This window comes from Vipera ursinii (assembly GCF_947247035.1).
Source record: "Vipera ursinii genome assembly, chromosome: 2".
NCBI lineage: Eukaryota > Metazoa > Chordata > Lepidosauria > Squamata > Viperidae > Vipera > Vipera ursinii.
The window spans coordinates 6721825-6741339 of NC_139513.1; the positions used below are offsets into that span (position 1 = coordinate 6721825).

Below are 19515 nucleotides of genomic sequence, written 5' to 3' on the forward strand. Positions count from 1 at the left end.
CTCTGATTGGATTCTGTATCAGGCCGAACCTTTTTTTGGGCAACAATAGCATAATAAATCTCAGGTTACTTCTTTCCCTTCTGTAATCTGCAAAGAAAAGTGGTCTTAAATATAAGAAAAAATTGCATATTCAGATTCAGGGGTTGCTATGGGGATGTTATGATGAAACTTACCACAGGTCACTGTGATCTGCAAGGCCATGTTCCTTATGTCTTCATTTGCCTACCAAATAGTCCCATTCATCTGGAAACTGATTTTAGCCACACTATTTTAAATAAAAATGAGACTTGGTATATTACTATTGGTTTCTTTAGGAATATGGAGGAAAATAAATACAGGTTGTATTAGAAATAAGAGGAATATTTCCTCCCCATGTGCATCTTGGTCCCTTCCTTCCCATATTTGTCAATTTTAAACCAATATTAGTGCTACTATTTATTATTTTAATCTTTTGTTTTCTTTTGTCTCGATTCTAAGTTTCCTAGAGTCATCTCTGGCCAAGTTGGGCAGCATTTTAGATTTAATAAACAAACAAACAAACATTAAATGATCAAAACCTGTTAATTAAGCCTACTAAATGACTTTTTTTTTGAAAAATAACAGATTTGTAAAGGTTATTTTTTATTTTGACATCAAATGTTCTTTGGTATTTAGATCTGGCCTAAAAATAATAATGTAGCACTTGGGGATGAAAATACAGCCCAGCAATCCAGCACTGGAGGCCAAGATGGAGAAGACCTGAACAGCCACCATGTACTTCCCCTTGGTGCTCAGGTAGGCTGGAACAAAGGACACCCAGACACTGCAGAAGACCAGCATGCTAAAGGAGATCAGCTTGGCTTCATTGAAGGCCCCAGGGAGATTCCTGGCCATGAAAGCCACCATGAAGCAGACAACTGACAGGAAGCCCATGTACCCAAGGGCAACATAAAACATGGTGACAGAACCCTCATTGCATTGTAGGATGATCTCTCCAGGTTGGGAGTGCATGTCAGAGTCAGGGAATGGGGGGAAAGTGCCCAACCAGATGATGCAGATGACAACTTGGAGACCAGAACAAGAAAGGACAATGGAGTTGGCCAAGCTCTTCCCCAACCATCTCTGCACTTTATTCCCTGGTTTTGTGGCCAAGAAGGCTAACACCACTGTGATCGTTTTGGCCAAGATTGAAGAAGTGGCAACTGAGAAGACAATGCTGAAGGCTGTTTGTCGGAGGAGGCAGATCACCCTCCTTGGCCGGCCAATGAACAGGAAGGAAGTCAAGATGGAAAGCAGGAGGGAGACCAGGAGAATGTAGGAGAGGTCCTGGTTGTTGGCTTTGACAACTGGTGTTTCTATGAATTTAATGAAGATCCCCAAGCCAACGCCTGTGGTTAAAGAGAGGAGCAAGGTCATGGAAATTAGGAGGATGCCCAGATTTTCCTTATGAGAAAGATAGCTTTTAATCTTGGGGATACAGTGAACTCTATTGACATTTGGATGTTGATCTTCTGGACATTCAGTACATTTGTCTGCATCTGAAAAAGAGCAAGAGGAGGGTCTCCCTTTAACACATCCTTTAGTAAAATACATTGTTTGGGTAAACTTGTTGTTGATGTGAATGACTGTTTGTGGGTGAAGTCGGTGTGTTTCTTCATTTAACTCCAGCTAGAGCAGCTTAATATTATTTTTCTTTTTTGATGACACAATTTCATCAATGAACTTGTTGAGAAAGTAGGAGGGAGGATTTAAGGAAGGAAGGCAGTTCCATTATTTTACCTTTCCACTGCTGAACCTCTTGAAAATTGGAGCACAGTCTTTTGTCAGTACCTTAAGGCACCAATGAGAGCTACGCTACAATGGAATGAAGTAAATGTAAAGGATCACTTCATGTAGGTTATGCCAGCTGAAGTGGATAAATTCTAGCTTTGCCATGGGAAAAAAGTGTTAGGGGGAGTGGCCGTTGAAGATGAGTTGGATATGCAGTGAGGACATTAAAATATATTCCTCATTTTTTTATTATTAGAAAGAGGAACATCTTCCAATAAGATCAAGAAGGAAGTTTGGCTTAGTCCCAACTCATGACTCCTCTTGTCTTGTCTCCTCTCCTCTCTTCTCTCCTCCCCTCTCTATGACTCTGGAAATAAACTAACTGCAATCAGGTATTTAATACTTCCAAGGAGGAAAAAGCTGCATACACACATGGCACAGATGACTTGGGCACAGACGTCCTGAGATTAACTGAGAAAGACTATCAAAATATTATAAAAGAAGAAACCAGACTACAAGAGGTTTCAATCAGGAGATATAGTACAACAGAAGCAATAAGGCACCCTAGCCAAATGACTGTCCTATGTTCCTTAAAGGTAAAGGTAAAGGTTCCCCCGCACATGTGTGCTAGTCATTTCCAACTCTAGGGGCCGGTGCTCATCTCCATTTCAAAGCCGAAGAGCTAGCGCTTGTCCAAGGATGTCTCCGTGGTCATGTGGCCGGCATGACTAGATGCCAAAGGCACACGGAACACGGTTACCTTCCCACTGTAGTGGTCCCTATTTTTCTACTTGCAATTTTACGTGCTTTCGAACTGCTAGGTTGGCAGAAGCTGGGATGAGTAACAGGCACTCACTCTGTTACGTGGCACTCGGGATTCGACCCGCCAAACTGCCGACCTTCTGATCAACAAGCTCAGCATCCTAACCCACTGAGCCACCGTGTCCCTTGCCTTCTTTTAGAGGGCCGTTAATGCTACCTGGATCTGTACTGAGGAATATAGAATAAAACTCTTAGAAGGACCAAGAATGGCTTGAAAAATTAAGGATGGTGAAGGATGTTGTCAGATCCCCAAAGAAATGTATTGCTTTTCTATCTATCCTGTACATGCTTTTATAACAATTTGGGGGGGGGGGTGACATTCTCTTAGGAGGGGGATACTTTGGGGAATGCTTTGCATTCTGTTGCCTCTTTGTCCTTCCCCCAGGGGAAGGAATGCAGCCAAATAACATCACCCTTATCTGGAAGATGGTTTGTGTGTGGAATCAGAGGGAAACAAAACCAAGAAAAACCTTGAAGAGCACGCCAAAGGAGCCAGTTACCAAAACAGAGACAGGAATGAGATTCCAAAAGAGACTGCAGCCACTGCCCTGGTCCTCCAGCCCAGCCCAGCCAGAACCAGAGCCCCATCAACTCCAGTTTCAACCCTTCAGAGAACCAAGGCCGAAGCCACAGCGGCAGCACCACCTCTGTGGACAGTCAGGACAAGAAGAAGAAGAGGAAAAAGAAAGACAAGAAGAAGCAAAAGAAACAGATTTATAGAACTAAGATCCAAAATGGGGCTAATATAAAGAGTAGTTGTTGAATGAGGGTGTTGGAATTCATTGTTGGAATGAATTTTTATGCAACAACTACAGTAAATGTTCCCCCACACATGCGTGCTAGTCGTTTCCGACTCTAGGGGCCGGTGCTCATCTCCGTTTCAAAGCCGAAGAGCCAGCGTTTGTCTGAGGACGTCTCCGTGGTCATGTGGCCGGCATGACTAGACGCCAAAGGCGCATGAAGCGCTGTTACCTTCCCACCGTAGTGGTTGCTATTTTTCTACTTGCATTTTTATGTGCTTTCGAAATGCTAGGTTGGCAGAAACTGGGATGAGTAACAGGTGCTCACTCTGTTACGCGGCACTCGGGATTCGACCCGCCAAACTGCCAACCTTCTGATCGACAGGTTCAGCATCCTAACCCACTGAGCCACCGTGTCCCTTCAACAACTACAGTAGTGTTCAGTAAATAGATGGCAATGTTTACAAGCTTGTATCTATGGTATGCACTCTATGCTCTTTTATTCTAAGGAGAGTTTCCTGTTTCCTGTTATAGTTAAACAGTTGAGCAGTAAAACACATGGCAACTGTACTCTTTGTTTCCTCTGTGCTGCTATATATAAACAGAATTTCTAACAAGAGCAATGAAGCAAGTAGTACTGCAATTTGAAACATGAAGATGTATCATAAAAGATAAAGAGCAAGAGATATCATCTCTCACAATACTCAACCCTCACTTTTCCTGTATCTTTATCCATGATCTGCATCCCTGTTTGCTTGACCTATATACCAGATTAATCTCCAAGATCATTTCTTATAATCCACTATGACATAAATGTGTAATTTGATCAAGACTCAAAGAGGTGGGAACCATTATGGCCAAGCCTTCCAAAATGCACATTCATGTAAAATCTCAGGATCTCTGTTGTTGTTGTTGTTAGCTGCGAAGTCATGTCCAACCCATCGCGACCCTATGGACAACATTACTCCAGGCCTTCCTGTCCTCTACCATCTTCTGGCGTCCATTTAAGCTCACGCCTACTGCTTCAGTGACTCCATCCAGCCACCTCATTCTCTGTCGTCCCCTTCTTCTCTTGCCCTCAATCTTTCCCAGCATTAGGCTCTTCTCCAGTGAGTCCTTCCTTCTCATTAGGTGGCCAAAGTATTTGAGTTTTAGCTTCAGGATCTGGCCTTCTAAAGAGCAGTCCGGATTGATCTCCTCTAGGACTGACTGGTTTGATCGCCTTGCAGGCCAAGGGACTTGCAGGAGTCTTCTCCAGCACCACAGTTCAAAGGCTTCAATTCTTTGGCGCTCAGCCTTTCTTATGGTCCAACTTTCACCGCCATACATTGCAACTGGGAAGACCATGGCCTTCACTATGCGCACTTTTGTTGGCAGGGTGACGTCTCTGCTTTTTAGTGTGCTGTCTAGATTTGTCATGGCTTTCCTCCCCAGGAGCAAGCGTCTTTTAATTTCTTGGCTACAGTCCCCATCTGCAGTGATCTTGGAGCCCAGGAAAATAAAATCTGTCACTACCTCCATTTCTTCCCCATCTATTTGCCAGGATCTCTGGTCTTCCCCAAAGTCTGCCCATTTCTCCTGCTGTCACCCACCTTCCATGGTGGAGATGGTTCCTTCTGCACAAGGATGACAATTGTAGCAGCAAATGGGCTTCTCTTCCTGAGCCACCTTCATGAATCCATGAGGGCAGCTTTCCACACAGTTGGAATGAGGAAGGGGCTGGGTAGAGAGAGGGAAAAAAATACATCCACAACATTATTTATTGTATTTCCTAAAGGAGGTAGAAGGGAAAGTTTGGACGTTTCCAGTTCAAAGCTTAGCTTTGCTATATTCAAAGCTTACAAGAAACGTAGAGATCATTAAACTCATTTTGGCTGCTTGCTGTAGGCGTGTTTAACTTCTAATTTTTCTCCCACTACAATTTTAAGTTCTCAATGTAGTTACTCAAAAGAAAGTTGAATGGATATCTACTTTGGCAAAATCAATCATTTTGTCCTATGATTTAACTCTAGCTCCCTTGCAGAAGACTGATACCAGTTAACTGGAATAGTTAAGGATATGTTTCTCATAGACTCCTGAACAACCAACCAAAATTAAAATTCCCTCTGGGAGAATTGAGATGCTGTCCCAAGCCTGTCCTTGCCCCAACTCTGCAATCCTCTTGGTAAGACCTTAAAACAAACAAACAAAAAATAGAATAAAGTATTTTTCCCACCTTGTTCAGCATTTCCATCTTTGCAATAGCATTCTGGTTCATCATCAACTTAAAATCCAAGGATCCCACTCTTTCTAGACTCCCAACTGTCACTTTGCTAATAGACATATTGGAGAATAGCACTGTGTTCACAATGTCCAGGTCTGCTACCAGCTCCCCATTCTCATCCAAATATATCCCCTTGAAGGAATTATTATAAAACTGAGAGATTCGAAGGAAAGAATGAAGCTGGAATGGAAGAGAAAATGGGCAACATTATCTAGATTGCCAGAAAGCTCTCTGGCATGACTGCTCCATTTGAGCAGGACTGAAGGATCTGTACTGAGGAACATAGAATAAAACTCTTAGAAGGACCAGGAATGGCTTGTTAAATTAAGGATGGTGAAGGATGTTGTCAGATCCCCAAAGAAATGTATTGCTTTTCTATCTATCCTATACATGCTTTTATAACAATTTTTTTGGGGGGGGCTGACATTCTCTTAGGAGGGGGGGATGCTTTGGGGAATGCTTTGCATTCTGTTGCCTCTTTGTCCTTCCCCCAGGGGAAGGAATGCAGCCAAATAATATCACCCTTCTCTGGAAGATGGTTTGTGTGTGGAATCAGAGGGAAACAAAACCAAGAGAAACCTTGAAGAGCACGCCAAAGGAGCCAGTTACCAAAACAAGATACCACCTGTGGATTGGCTGAGATTCAAATGGACAGTGGGACCTTTGGGGGAGGAGTAGCAAATATTGCTTTTGACATACTGCTTGTGTGGGATTTTTCCTCAGACCTGGCTTTGTTTCCTTGCTGTCACTAGCTCCTAATAAAAGTTCCTTTTTGAGACAATGCCTGTTTCAAGAGTTCTGCTTTCTTGGGAGAGCTAGTTGAGGCAGGTCCTTACAGACGTCCTTTATCTCTCCCATTCATAATTGTCACTGCAGAGTTTAGAAAGCTCATGGGAAGTACAGGAAAGGATACATACAGTGTGAACTAATGAGGTCCAAAGTTAAAACCCAAACAGAAATCTTTTTAAAAATTGTTTTTAACTTTTGTATCGATCTTTGTTTTAAATACCCTGTAAACCACCCTGAGTCCTTCGGGAAAGGGCGGTATATAAATCCAATAAAATAAATAAATAAATAAATGCATGTTGTGCATGAGTACACTGAAGGAATTCAGCCAGTGAGATCAAAATGAAATCAGATGCCCCACACAGCAATAATACTGTAAACAACGGGTGTACAGGTTAGTGGAGAGATGGGAGGAGAAAAACATTTGCTCAGTTTGACTATGATTATGGGTGCCTTTGCTCTGCTACTGGGTTGTGCTTATGAAACTCTGCATTGTGAAAATGGGTCATCTGGTATGGAGAAGACACCCCAGATCTTCATTGTGAAAGATTTATTTTTATTTAATCCCATTTATAGCCCGCCCTTCTCCGAAGACTCAGGGCGGCTTACACTCTAAGCACAAACCAATGTGCTTAGCAATAGCCTTCATTCTATGTATATGCCTGCTTATTAGGGCTTTCACACACCCCCCAGCGACATTATTACAAAGTCAGCTTATTGCCCCCAACAATCTGGGTCCTCATTTTACCTACCTTGGAAGGATGGAAGGCTGAGTCAACCTTGAGCCTGGTGGGATGTGATCCTGCACTAATTGCAGGCAGCTGGTGTTACTTAAGGAGGCATTAGCCCACTGCTCCACCAAGGCTGACCTCTGGTATCAGTTAAGTTCACCTCCTTGCAATTTTTTGGAATATCTGTGGAATATTATGGAACATTCTTCACTCTTGCTGCTTCTAGAGTTTTGTCCAACCCTTCATCTTCTCACCTGACCTTAGCCTGCTCAGCTTCTTGGCCCAAAGAGGCTTCTCCATATGCTGCTGCTTGATGAGATCCTTTCTTATCTGTGATTCTACTGAGAGTTTTGAGTCAGGCAAGGAAAATCAAAGGGATTCTTAGCCAAAGAAGGAGACCCACTCTGGATAAAGGTTGTCCTGGAGTAGAAGGGCAGCCCAGGAAGTGAGAGGGTGTGAGAGATGTTAGACAGCTTAATATACACAACACACTTTTTTAGACTGTGTGGTACATGGTAATGGTTCTGCTTGTAAAAAAAAAATCAAACAAAGAAAAAATTTGAAAAAAAAAATCAAAGAAAGAGGTGCAGGAAAAATATTTTTGCCAAGAAGTTATAAAAAGAAATTGGGAAATAAATTAGCAGAGTGAAATTAATTGCAGAAAAGAGAGCAATGAAAAATTGGAATTTACTGTAATTTTTTTAAATATTCAGAATATAGTAAAACTGTTATCAGAATAGTTACACAGTTCTTACAGTTGTGATTCCCAGCTGCTATGGAGAGTTTTGCAATATAAATTAAATACCTGCCATGCCTTCATTTTTGGAGTTTTAAAGTTTTTCCCACTATCAAATGTCCTCCTGGATCTGGATAAATAAGCTGCATTTAAGGCCCGTGCCACAGCCCAGACTGTGTTGTAAATGAAATAATTGTCCCCAGTCAGGATTTGATTCATTTCTTCTTTCTTGAGAGCTTCCAGTTCTTCTCTCTGCTTGCACCGTCTCCAGACTTTCACTGAAAAGGCATCCTTGGTGTAGGAACACAGGAAGGAGGTCTGTACAAAGTGTTTCATAAAAGAATAAAACTTCAAATGCCCATCATACTTTGAAATATGATTTTTCTTCATAGGAAAGGAAAATATGCTGTGGATGTATTGAGCAGAAAAGGTTATTTCTGCCAAATAAGTACTGATGTCCCAGCGGATTGTGGTGATTAGGACTTTTCCTCTAAGAGGTTCAGTAAGCTTTTCAAATACCCGAAGCATAATCTTAACCCCTATAGTGAGTGTATTCACATCTGCAGCATAAATAAAGACATTCACTTTTCTCCAATTGCGGTATGGTTTCAAGTCTATGAACATTTTATCAAGAGCTGTGGAAAAGGTTTGTGATAAAACTGGACAAACGCCATTCCTGGTCAGCATGGAAGTCAATGTCCTCATGAACCTTTGTCCATTCTCGGTGTCTGGAGCAAGGAGACCCACCAGGGACCACCTGAAATGGACAACCAGCTTCACTATCCCTGGGTACTGGACTCCTTCAGCAGGGAGCATTGGATAGAAGAAAGGATTTTCATCACTCAGAACCTGGGAATCAAAAGCGTAACTGATCTGAAAATGAGAAAAAAAAAGTTTATTTTATTGGAGACCACAAAAACAAAATCTAGCCCTAACAGAGGAATTGTCCTGCTCCTTGCAATGAAGAAACTTTTATAGGGAGTCTCTAGTCATTCTGCTCTTATATTACCTCTCTTCTCACTTCAGTGCAGCATTTGGCTGTTGCAAATAGCCAGCAGATATACACAGTCTACATTAGGAGTGTATGAGGGAAGGGTGTCTCTGCTTGGATCCTTCTCTTCAAATTGATAGAAACTTCATCCTTACTTCATGCAATTCCCATAATAGAACTTTGCTCTTCCTTTACAACACAGGATGTCTGGCTGTAAGTTGCATGTCTAAAAATTGTCTTCACAACAAAGACACACCTGTGGGATTTTGTAGGTTCCCAACATGGTTGAAATCTGGATGGAGATATCAGTATCAACCCCTTCAAGAACAGCCACCGTGTTTCTCTGCCTTCCACAGCTGTAGTTGGGAACATTGGCCTGCCCCTCCGAAAGCAGGTCAAGCAAAGCCTCTGAGGTCATTTGTGCTTTGAAATAATTGTCATAGATGTTGTATCCCAGGGTGACATTGAATGAAATGTTGGGATTCTGATTGATCTCCTGGATTGCAAAAAGGAAGGAAAGCCTTTTCCAGTACTCTGTTGCTGATTTCCTGAAAGTATGAAAATATTAGAACATAGTCAATGGTGACAATATTTTATTTAACTATCCTTTCAACAATTGTATTTTTAATCCATCTAAGGCTGAGAGGTCTGGAGACATTTCATTATATATTTGATGATTTTTCTTTAAAGAAAATAATCTATAAAAAATATCTCACCTATCTGAATGGAACTCTGAGATTCTTTCAATTTTTGTTTTACTCTTGGATACTGAATGCATATGGTGTCTGAAGTAACTACTTATTGTTAGCTTTGTCTATTTTTTAAAAAATGGATTTATTAAGAAATTTTACAGAAAAAAGAAATATTAATCAAATTTTTAAAAAAGAAAGAGGGAAAGGAAGAAAAGGTGCAAGAAATGAAAAAAACAAACCAACGCCTGACTTCCAATCTTCTTTTCAACAGATAATTTTTCATTTCTGCAAATTCTGATATTTTCACAGTATGGTCCTCCACTGTGGGAATTCTATAATTCTTCCATCATTATGCATACAATAATTCTGCCAAGTTACCATATTTAAAATTCACCCACTATGATTTTTTTCTAATTCATTATTTAGAAGTCCCCATAAAAAGAATGTTGGTTTCTTCACAATTTCAGTCTTGCAAATTCTCTGCATTATTGTGTCAATTTCCATCTAGAATTTCTTAGCTTTCTCACAAGTCCTTCCTGAATGATAAAATGTTCCCCCAAGCATTTCACAATTCCTGCATTGGTTTGAAATATATTTCAAATCAGGTATATCACTGAAAAGAGGCAAACAGATCCCCAAGGATGAAGTGAGACATAAAAAGAAAAAAAAAGTAGCAAATCAAAGAGATCATTCATTACAAGAGAGGAGGGTTGAACTCCAGAACTCAGGGTAGAATGGAGAGATTTTAATTTCTTGTAGAAACTTTGACCTACCAAGAAAATTGAGTAGAAGGAGATTTGTTGAAGCTTAATGGTAGAAGCCATATCCTTGTTGCAGAGACAATGCCACCAATGAGAAACTCCCCTGACTTGTAATCATTCTGTGGGTGCACCTCGTCCCTCTTCAGAGTCAAGAGACATTTGGCTCTGAGACTTGCCAGAACTTCCTGGGGCAGCAGAAGCAGCAGAAGCAGCAACATGACTTGTGTTTCTGATGGAGTCTCCAGCTTTGCTTTGAAGACACAGTGACCTGAAGAGGTGGAAGAAACAAAAGCCCTCTTCCAAGACAGAACCTCCAGAGGTTTCCTAATCCAGACAGAGTCCAGCCAAGCCTTCACATTTGCAGCCCCTACCTGACTGAGAACCCTTTAAAGTTCTCTTTTTCCCCAGGGCCACTTATGCCTCCAAGATTTTATAGTGCAAAGACATTAGCCAAAAAGGCTTTGATGTGATGTAAGAGTAGAAGCATTTTATGGCTGTGTTTGTGTGATGTCTGAAAGCTATCCAAAATGCCTTTAGAGATTTAGCACCAAGAGAAAAAATAAATAACTATGATTTGGAGAATGGCAAGTCTCTGAACTCTGAGTAGGTGAACAGGCAGGTGCCCAATGGGAGGAGTCACAAATGGGGTGAAACTCTGAAGATGAGACAAGGAGTGAGAGAGTAGTTCCCCTCCAAATGTCTCCTAGAAAATCTCTTGATACATTCCACCCTCAAAAAAATTTTTTTACCATCAGTCTGAAATGTCAATCCTCCATATGGATACAGTGGATCCTGATCTGTGATTGACTTTGGCTGCCTTTGTTAAGAGATGGGTGGCTGTTCTTGATCAATCATTCGACCAATTCTTCCCTCTTATAATGTATCCAAAACAGAACAAAATCCCTGAAAACTAATTTTATTCATTATGGTCATCAAAAGTTTGACTTCAACTTTTACTATTGAGGCATTTTAATTTTGAAAAAAAGTAGCCATTGTTCTTCATTGTAGAAAAAAAAGCTGTTCTTTGTTTTGTAAAGGTGGAACTAAATCATAGAAGAAACCAGAATATAATTATGAACCAGTACAAAAAGAGAAAGAGAAAATACAGCAACATTGTATATCCTTAAAGATTAATTAATACATAGGTAAAATTAGGATAGCATGTAGATTTTAGAATAAAATCCTATGAAGCCTGTTTTGCTGATCTAGGCAACTAAACCTAATAAAATCTACCATCTTTTAAACTTCTATACTTTATTTGCTACTCCACAATCTTTGGTTAGATGCCTTTAAAGCAGGGGTGTCAAACTCAATTTCATTGAGGGCCGCATCAGCATTGCAGTTGCCCTCAGGGGGCTGGGTGGGTATGGCCAGGGTGGGTGTGGCCTACTGGGTGGGCATGGCTAGAGTGCATATGGCCTACTGGGTGGGCGTGGCCAGCTCTACATCATTTGCATCAAGGGTGCCTATGGGGGCCTGGGCAGGAGTGGGACAGATCTGAGGGTCTGGCAGAAGGAGGGTCACTGGGCCTGGGCCAAGGCAGTGGGGGCCGTTCCCTCACTGTTTCCAGGATGGCTTCGTGGGCCACATGAAAACACTTCGCGGGCCAGATCCGGCCCCAGGGCCTTGTGTTTGACATGTCTGCTTTAAAGAATCAGTCAGAGAGTGGAGTGGGGGAAGTCAATAACTTTATGACACCTAATATTGCCCAGGGCAGGACTAGCACAGGGAGAATCTTGGCATTTCCTCTTTGAAACCATATCATCCAGTTGGACCCATGAACCAGCTCTTGTGGTAGAATCTCCCCAGAGATCCAGATGGCCCCAACTTCCTCAATATTAGAGTAGGACTGTTGCTGTTGTTGCTGTTGATGGGTCTTTAGTGATTAACTGATTGATTAATCAAATTTATATGGCCAGTCATCTCACAGAAAATGATTCTGGGCAGTCTACCACAATGCAATAAAACAGTACATGTAAAAAAAACCATTTTCTGAAAACTTCATAATTATTAAAACATTGAAACTATACATGCAGAGTTAAACAAGTAAAACACAGATGGAGGGATACCAGTAATAATGGAACCATCTCATAGCTCAACCATCCCCTCTTGTCTCCAGGTCTGCTCACATAATCAGGTCTTGAGGGGATGGTTGATTCCACAGCATGGGGACTTCAACAGGAATAGTCTGCCCCCTAGACACTGCCAAATGTAGCTCCCTAGATGACAGAACCCATGACGTGCCCATTTGATTAGATTTGGTGGGATGGGCAGATGAAATTGGGAAGAGATGGCCCTTCAAATATCCCCGTCACATGTCATGTAGGGTTTAAAAGGGGCTAGTACTGGATAGGTGGCTTCAGAGCTCCAGACCCTTTATGAAGCTCCAACCACTGACTCTTTTGTTGGGGTTCCTGCACAATCATAGCCATTTGATCAACTGAAGTCAGACCTTGCTTAATATGACATTTTTGCAAAGCCCAAGTGTTCACATTTGTAAGGTTCCCCCTTAAGAATCCAGCTGAATCCTTCCCGCCTCCCAGGCAGAGCATCAGGACTCTTTGTCCTTTAGAATGGCAGCAACAAAGTAGAGGGAGGATTTTGCAAATTGAACTTTAATGTAGACTTTGAACTTTACTTTGATGGTCCCAGTTTCATCAAAGGGGGTGGGAGGCAAGGCAGGATATGGAGTCACCACAGCACATTCCATCATAGAAGCTGTCAGCATTGCACCTCCAGTCTCAGCACAAGTAGCAGAACTCATAGCTTTACATCTCCCCTAGTTCAAGTAGAGACAAAATCAGCAAATATGTTTACAGATTCAGAATATGCTGGGGGAAATGCCCAAGAATATGGAAAGCTCTGAAGAAAAACAGGAGTTCCCGAAAAAGCAATGGAACAGAGGTTCAAGATGGACCATGATTGTTCCTGACTTCTGCAATATTGTAGGGTGGACGTGGTGGCTCAGTGGGTTAGGATGCTGAGCTTGTCGATCAGAAGGTCGGCAGTTTGGCGGGTCGAATCCCAAGTGCCGTGTAACAGAGTGAGCGCCTGTTATTTGTCCCAGCTTCTGCCAACCTAGCAGTTCGAAAGCACATAAAAATGTAAGTAGAAAAATAGGGACCACTACGGTGGGAAGGTAACAGCGTTCCGTGCGCCTTTGGCATCTACTCATGCCGGCCACATGACCACAGAGACATCCTCGGACAAGCACTGGCTCTTCGGCTTTGAAACGGAGATGAGCACCGGCCCCTAGAGTCGGAAACGACTAGCACGCATGTGTGGGGAAACCTTTACCATTACCTTTAGGGTGGATGGATTCAGTTCCAGAGGGAGGAGTCCACCATTGGAAGACTTGAAAGGATAAGTTAGGGATCCATCAGCAGTGACAAAAACGATCTATGTAGTCAATAGGGGTAAAAAATGACTTGATGATGCCTAATCTGCCAAATCTACAATATTAGAATTCCATCCCAATTTTATGACAAACACTATCTGTTGCTAGTAAAAATGTTGAAATTTACAGGGCCCATGATGAAATTCTCTGATACCCAACTTTTTTACTTTTGTGTAATTTTATAAGGATTCATTGATGAGAATGATTGTGCGCACTTTATATCACCTGTATTATACTGTTGTCAGGAAGACCATGGCAATTTTGAGGAATTCCTCTCTTAAATGTTCTGTTGATAGTAAAAGATATTACATGTACAGCATCCGTCGTCATCATCATCATCATCATCATCATCATCATCATCATCATCATCATCATCAAGTTGAAAGGGAACTTGGAGGTCTTCTAGTCCAACCACCTGCTCAGACAGGAAGCTCTATACAATTTCAGACAAATGGTTGTCCAGTCTCTTCCTAAAAACCTCCAGTATTGGAGCATTCACCACTTCTGGAGGCAGGTTGTTCCACTGGTTAATTGTTTTACCTGTCATGAAATTTCTACTTAGTTCTATGTTGCTTCTCTCTTTGATTAGTTTCCATCTGTTGCTTCTTGTCCAGCCTTCAGGCGCTTTGGAGAATAGCTTGACTCCCTCTTCTTTGGGGCAGCCCCTGAGATATTGGAAGACTGCTATCATGTCACCCCTAGTCCTTCTCTTCATTAAACTACACATAGTTCCCTATATGTTTTAGCCTCCATTTCCCTTATCAACTTTGTTGCTGTTCTCTGCCCTCTTTCTAGAGTCTCAACAACTTTTTTACATTGAGTTGACCAAAACTGGATGCTGTATTCCAAGTGTAGTCTTACCAAGGCACTGAGAAATGAAGATGGGCCCTGGCCTGATTCAAAAGATTTGTTCTTAAGTTTTGGAAATGCAACTTTGCAAGGACATCCCATTCAAAGAAGGCAGTCCTCATGAAATTATCACATAGTTTCTCAAATTTAGCAGAAATATGTTTTGTTGGGTGCACCTCCCTTCTTGGCTTTATCATGGCTGTATCTTTCTAACATCCGAGGACTGCCCCCGACCTTCATTCATTTCGCCGGGACCTGAAGACCTGGCTCTTTGAGCTTTCCGGCCCAGGCTGAGAGTTTTAATTGGGGTTTTTATATTTTTTCAGGGATTGAATTTAATTTTTTTATTGTTTTTTTAACTTTTGTATTGATGTTTTTAGTCACCTTGTAAACTGCCCTGAGTTCTACGGGAAAGGGCGGTATATAAATTCAATAAAATTCAAAATAATTCCTCTTCCCTTCTTGGACCTGGATAAATATGTAGCATTTAGGACTGTGCTGCAAGCTGCACCTTTATCCAATGTGGAGAAAGTCTGTTTTTGCTGATGCACCTGCAGAAACACGTAATAATATAGCCAGGTTTTGTACGGTGTCTTCTGTTATTCTTTTGCTTAGGAGAAAAACTGTTAATCATGTATAGAATAGATTAGAATAACAGAGTTGGAAGAGACCTTGGAGGTCATCTAGTCCAACCCCCTGCTTAGGCAGGAAATCCGATACCATTTCAGACAAATGGTTGTCCAATCGCTTCTTAAAAACTTCCAGGTTTGGAGCATTCACCACCTCTGGAGGCAGGTTGTTCCACTGGTTAGTTGTTCCAACTGTCAGGAAGTTTCTCCTTAGTTCTAGGTTGCTTCTCTCCTTGACTAGTTTCCATCCGTTGCTTCTTGTCCTGCTTTCAGGTGCTTTGGAGAATAGCTTGACTCCCTCTTCTTTGTGGCAGCCCCTGAGATACTGGAACACTGCTATCATGTCACCCCTCGTCCTTCTCTTCATTAAACTAGACATACCCAATTCCAGCAATCATTCTATGTTTTAGCTTCCATTTCCCTTATCATCTTTGTTGCTCTTCTCTGTATTCTTACTAGAGTCTCAACATCTGTTTTACATTGTGGTGACCAAAACTGGATGCAGCATTCCAGTTGTGGCCTTACCAAGGCTTTGTAAATTGGTATTAACACTTCAAGTCATCTTGATTCTCTCCCTCTCTCCCTCTTGATTCTATCCCTATCCGTGTTACTACAGCTTTTGCCAATTACAGCATCTTTTTTAAATTTCCGCATATATTAATGTTATGATGCTTCAAAGGTAGGAACATCTGTTGTTCCTCCGTGTTTTGACACGACATCAATTTTCCAGATTCGTCAAGGATAATAGCTAAAGATTCAACCAGTCGATTTCTTTTGCCGAAGGAAAAGAACCTTCTTAGACTAGCAAAACACCAAAAATCTGGTAGCATCTTTCCCAACTAGTGCATTTTATAAAAAAGATCATGGAAGCTGATTTCTTTTTAATTAAAAAATAATTAATTTCAGTATCACAAGCTTCAGTTCATCTTTTAGACTGGTAGTTTTAGACTGATTATAAATACTGAAATAGCTAGGACATGGGTGTCAAACTACCAGCCCGCAGGCCAGACACGTCATCCGGACGCTGCACCCACCCCATTGCCGGCAATAGCAAAACTCTCCCAATACGTGTCTGAGCTAGGGGATTTCTATCAGTCTCAAACTTCAATACTGCCCCTTTAACTTCACAATTGCTATTTGAATACGTGCTCTCTTGATGAAGAAGACTATGAGGGATTGTGCAGAAAAATGGAAGAAGAGTAGAAATCAAAATCAAGACACAGGAGGTAAGTTTGTTGGAAATTCAGCTGGTCTACCTGCCATATAACTGAGTATCAAAAAGCTTAAATTGGTCTTGGACACACTTCCTAATTTGTATATTGACCTTCTATCTGTGTAGCATCACCAATATATTCTACTGTCAACTATGTTCTTTCTCAGTCAGGTTCCATGGACTATACCAGAACACAAACCCAGGTTTCCTCTCTCTTAGGGGGTGGGGCAAGGAATGTATAAGTCTGACATCAAATCAGTGGTGGGATTCAACCAGTTCACACCACTTTGGCAGAACCGGTAGCTAGGTTTTTGTTGCCCAGGCCCAGAATGGACTTCTGGAAGCGGCATCCACACAGAGAACTGGTTGTTCACATATTTGAATCCCACCGCTGCATCAAACCATACATAGATGGACAAGACCAAGGAAGCAACTCTTTATAGATTTTCAGGAAGGTCTCTTGGAGGCTAGTTTGGGTTAATAGAGTCTTGTAAACTACAGTAGGAATACATATCATTCAAAGGAGAACACAGCGAAATAAAAATAAAAATGAACAAATAAAGGTAGTGAGCACAGCACAAGACATTGTGGGCTGTTCCCTGACACCACTGGATGACATCGCCAGGGCTCGCTGCCTTGGAAGAGTGAGGAAGATTCTCAGGGATGACTCACACCCTGGACGGTATCTCTTTACACTCCTACCATCCGGTAGGAGATATAGGAATACAGTATAGCCAGCCGTACCAACAGGCTGAAAAATAGCTTTTATCCGTGGGCTGTTAGGCTTTTAAATGGGACATAATCTTATGCAGAATTGACTTGGGAGGCCGGTGTGTGGTGTAGTTGGCTCACATAGTGTGGTGGGATGGAGGGTTTGTTGTCACTGTGTGTTGGGGGGAGAGAGCACGGGGGGGAGGCTCAGCTAATCTCAATGTACACATGTTGTACTTTGACAATAAAGGTTTATTATTATTATTAAAAAAGAAAACACCAATCATTGAAAACTAGTTAATCGCATACAGTACATGGTTTGAGGAAAATTTTTATTTTTTTATTTTTTTAACCCCATTTATATGGGCACATATACATGATTAACAGTTTCTCTCCTAAGCAACAGAATAATAGAAGACACCATACAAAACCTGGCTATATTATTACATGTTTCTGTAAGTGCATCAGCAAAAACAGACTTTCTCCACATTGGATAAAGGTGCAGCTTGCAGCACAGTCCTAAATGGTACATATTTATCCAAGAAGGGAAGAGAAGGCTGTGAACTTCTTGGATGTTAGAAAGATACAGCCATGATAAAGCCAAGAAGGGAGGTGCACCCAACAAAACATATTTCTGCTAAATTTGAGAAACTATGTGATAATTTCATGAGGAATGCCTTCTTTGAATGGGATGTCCTTGCAAAGTTGCATTTCCAAAACTTAAGAACAAATCTTTTGAATCAGGCCAGGGCCCATCATCATTTCTCAGTGACTTGGTAAGACTACACTTGGAATATAGCATCCAGTTTTGGTCAACTCAAACTTGGTGGAACAGTGGGCTAATGCCTCCTTAAGCAACACCAGCTGCCTGCAATTAGTGCAGGTTCGCATCCCACCAGGCTCAAGGTTGACTCAGCCTTCCATCCTTCCGAGGTAGGTAAAATGAGGACCCAGATTGTTGGGGGCAATTAAGCTGACTTTGTAATAATGCTGCTTGGTGTGTGTGTGTGAAAGCCCTAATAGGCAGGCATATACATAGAATGAAGGCTACTGCTAAGCTTGTAAGCCGCCCTGAGTCTTCGGAGAAGGGCGGGATATAAATGGAATTAAAAAAAAATGTAAAAAAAGTTGTTGAGACTCTAGAAAGAGGGCAGAGAACAGCAACAAAGATGATAAGGGAAATGGAGGCTAAAACATAGAAAGAATGATTGCTGGAATTGGGAATGTCTAGTTTAATGAAGAGAAGGACTAGGGGTGACATGATAGCAGTCTTCCAATATTTGAGGGGCTGCCACAAAGAAGAGGGAGTCAACCCATTCTCTAAAGGATCTGAAGGGAGGACAAGAAGCAATGGATGGAAACTAATCAAGGAAAAAAACAACTGAAAACTAAGGAGAAATTTCCTGACAGTTAGAACAATCTATCAGTGGAACAAGTTGCCTCCAGACGTTATGGGTGCTCCAATACTGGAGATTTTCAAAGAGTTAGTACAACCATTTATCTGAAATGATATAGGATTTCCTGCTTGAGCAAGGGGTTGGACTAGAAGACCTCCAAGGTCCCTTCCAACTCTGGTATTCTGTAATTAATGACTTTAATTACTCTGGAGTGTCTGCATCAGAAGAATGAGATGGATGGATTATTGCAATTTAGAATTTATGTCCAATCCCACCTCCCACCTTTAAATCATATTTATGGGACAGTCAGATATGGATATTCTCAATTCTTTAGCATTCCTTTGTAAAACACACATATGGCTGTATTTTAGCTCCCCTCTTATTTTATTTCCACATAATTTGACCAGTTGGATAATCCACATTAATATCCTCCTAATTTGGCTGGGAGGTATCTCTCCATTCTCCTTTTGCTAATGATGCTGAGATCTTGAATACAATAGTGCAAAAAATCGCAATTGCTGATAACCTATGATAAAAGTAAAATAATGAGACAACTAAAAATATTGAGGCAACCAAAACTATCCAAAAATATTTCTGGCATATCAACAACATTCCTATTGCACAAGTTATGGATATTTGGGGTGTGGCATTTCAAGCTTCAGGTATGCTAAGGGCACAGGGCAAACATGCTAATTTGACTGCTGGAAAGAGGACATCTTACAATTATACTGGATAAGGATGGGAGACACTATCTTCCAATTGCCTTTGATTATTTCAGCTCAAAATCATTTCCCCAGCTCATATATGGGGAAAAGATTGAAACAATTTCTGTGCTTGGACTGTTGGAATGTGTTGAGAGTGGAAATTCCTCTAACTCACATTTATACATTTCTCCTGGTCGTAAGATGCTCCTTTGTATTCAGGTCTGGCCTCAGAATGATAATGTAGCACTTGGGGATGAAGACACAACCCAGCAGACCAGCAGTGGAGGACAAGATGGAGAACACCTGAACAGCCACCATGTATTTTCCTTTGGTGCTCAGGTACG

At 41.4% G+C, this 19515-nt stretch overlaps 1 protein-coding gene and 1 long non-coding RNA gene across 2 annotated transcripts in view; both read right to left on the reverse strand.

Moving 5' to 3' along the window:
* The window catches only part of LOC310635946, an 871275-nt gene that overhangs the window by 581697 nt on the left and 270063 nt on the right, over positions 1 to 19515 (reverse strand). The gene's annotated exons all lie outside the window — the stretch shown is intronic.
* On the reverse strand, positions 622 to 10489 carry LOC310633281 (vomeronasal type-2 receptor 26-like; the record flags this gene model as incomplete). The annotated part of the gene is made up of 6 exons (XM_083350980.1): positions 622 to 1517; positions 4904 to 5030; positions 5527 to 5754; positions 8575 to 8700; positions 9075 to 9366; positions 10284 to 10489. The coding sequence occupies 6 exons, from the start codon at positions 10487 to 10489 to the stop codon at positions 622 to 624; spliced, it is 1875 nt and encodes a 624-aa protein (XP_083207106.1).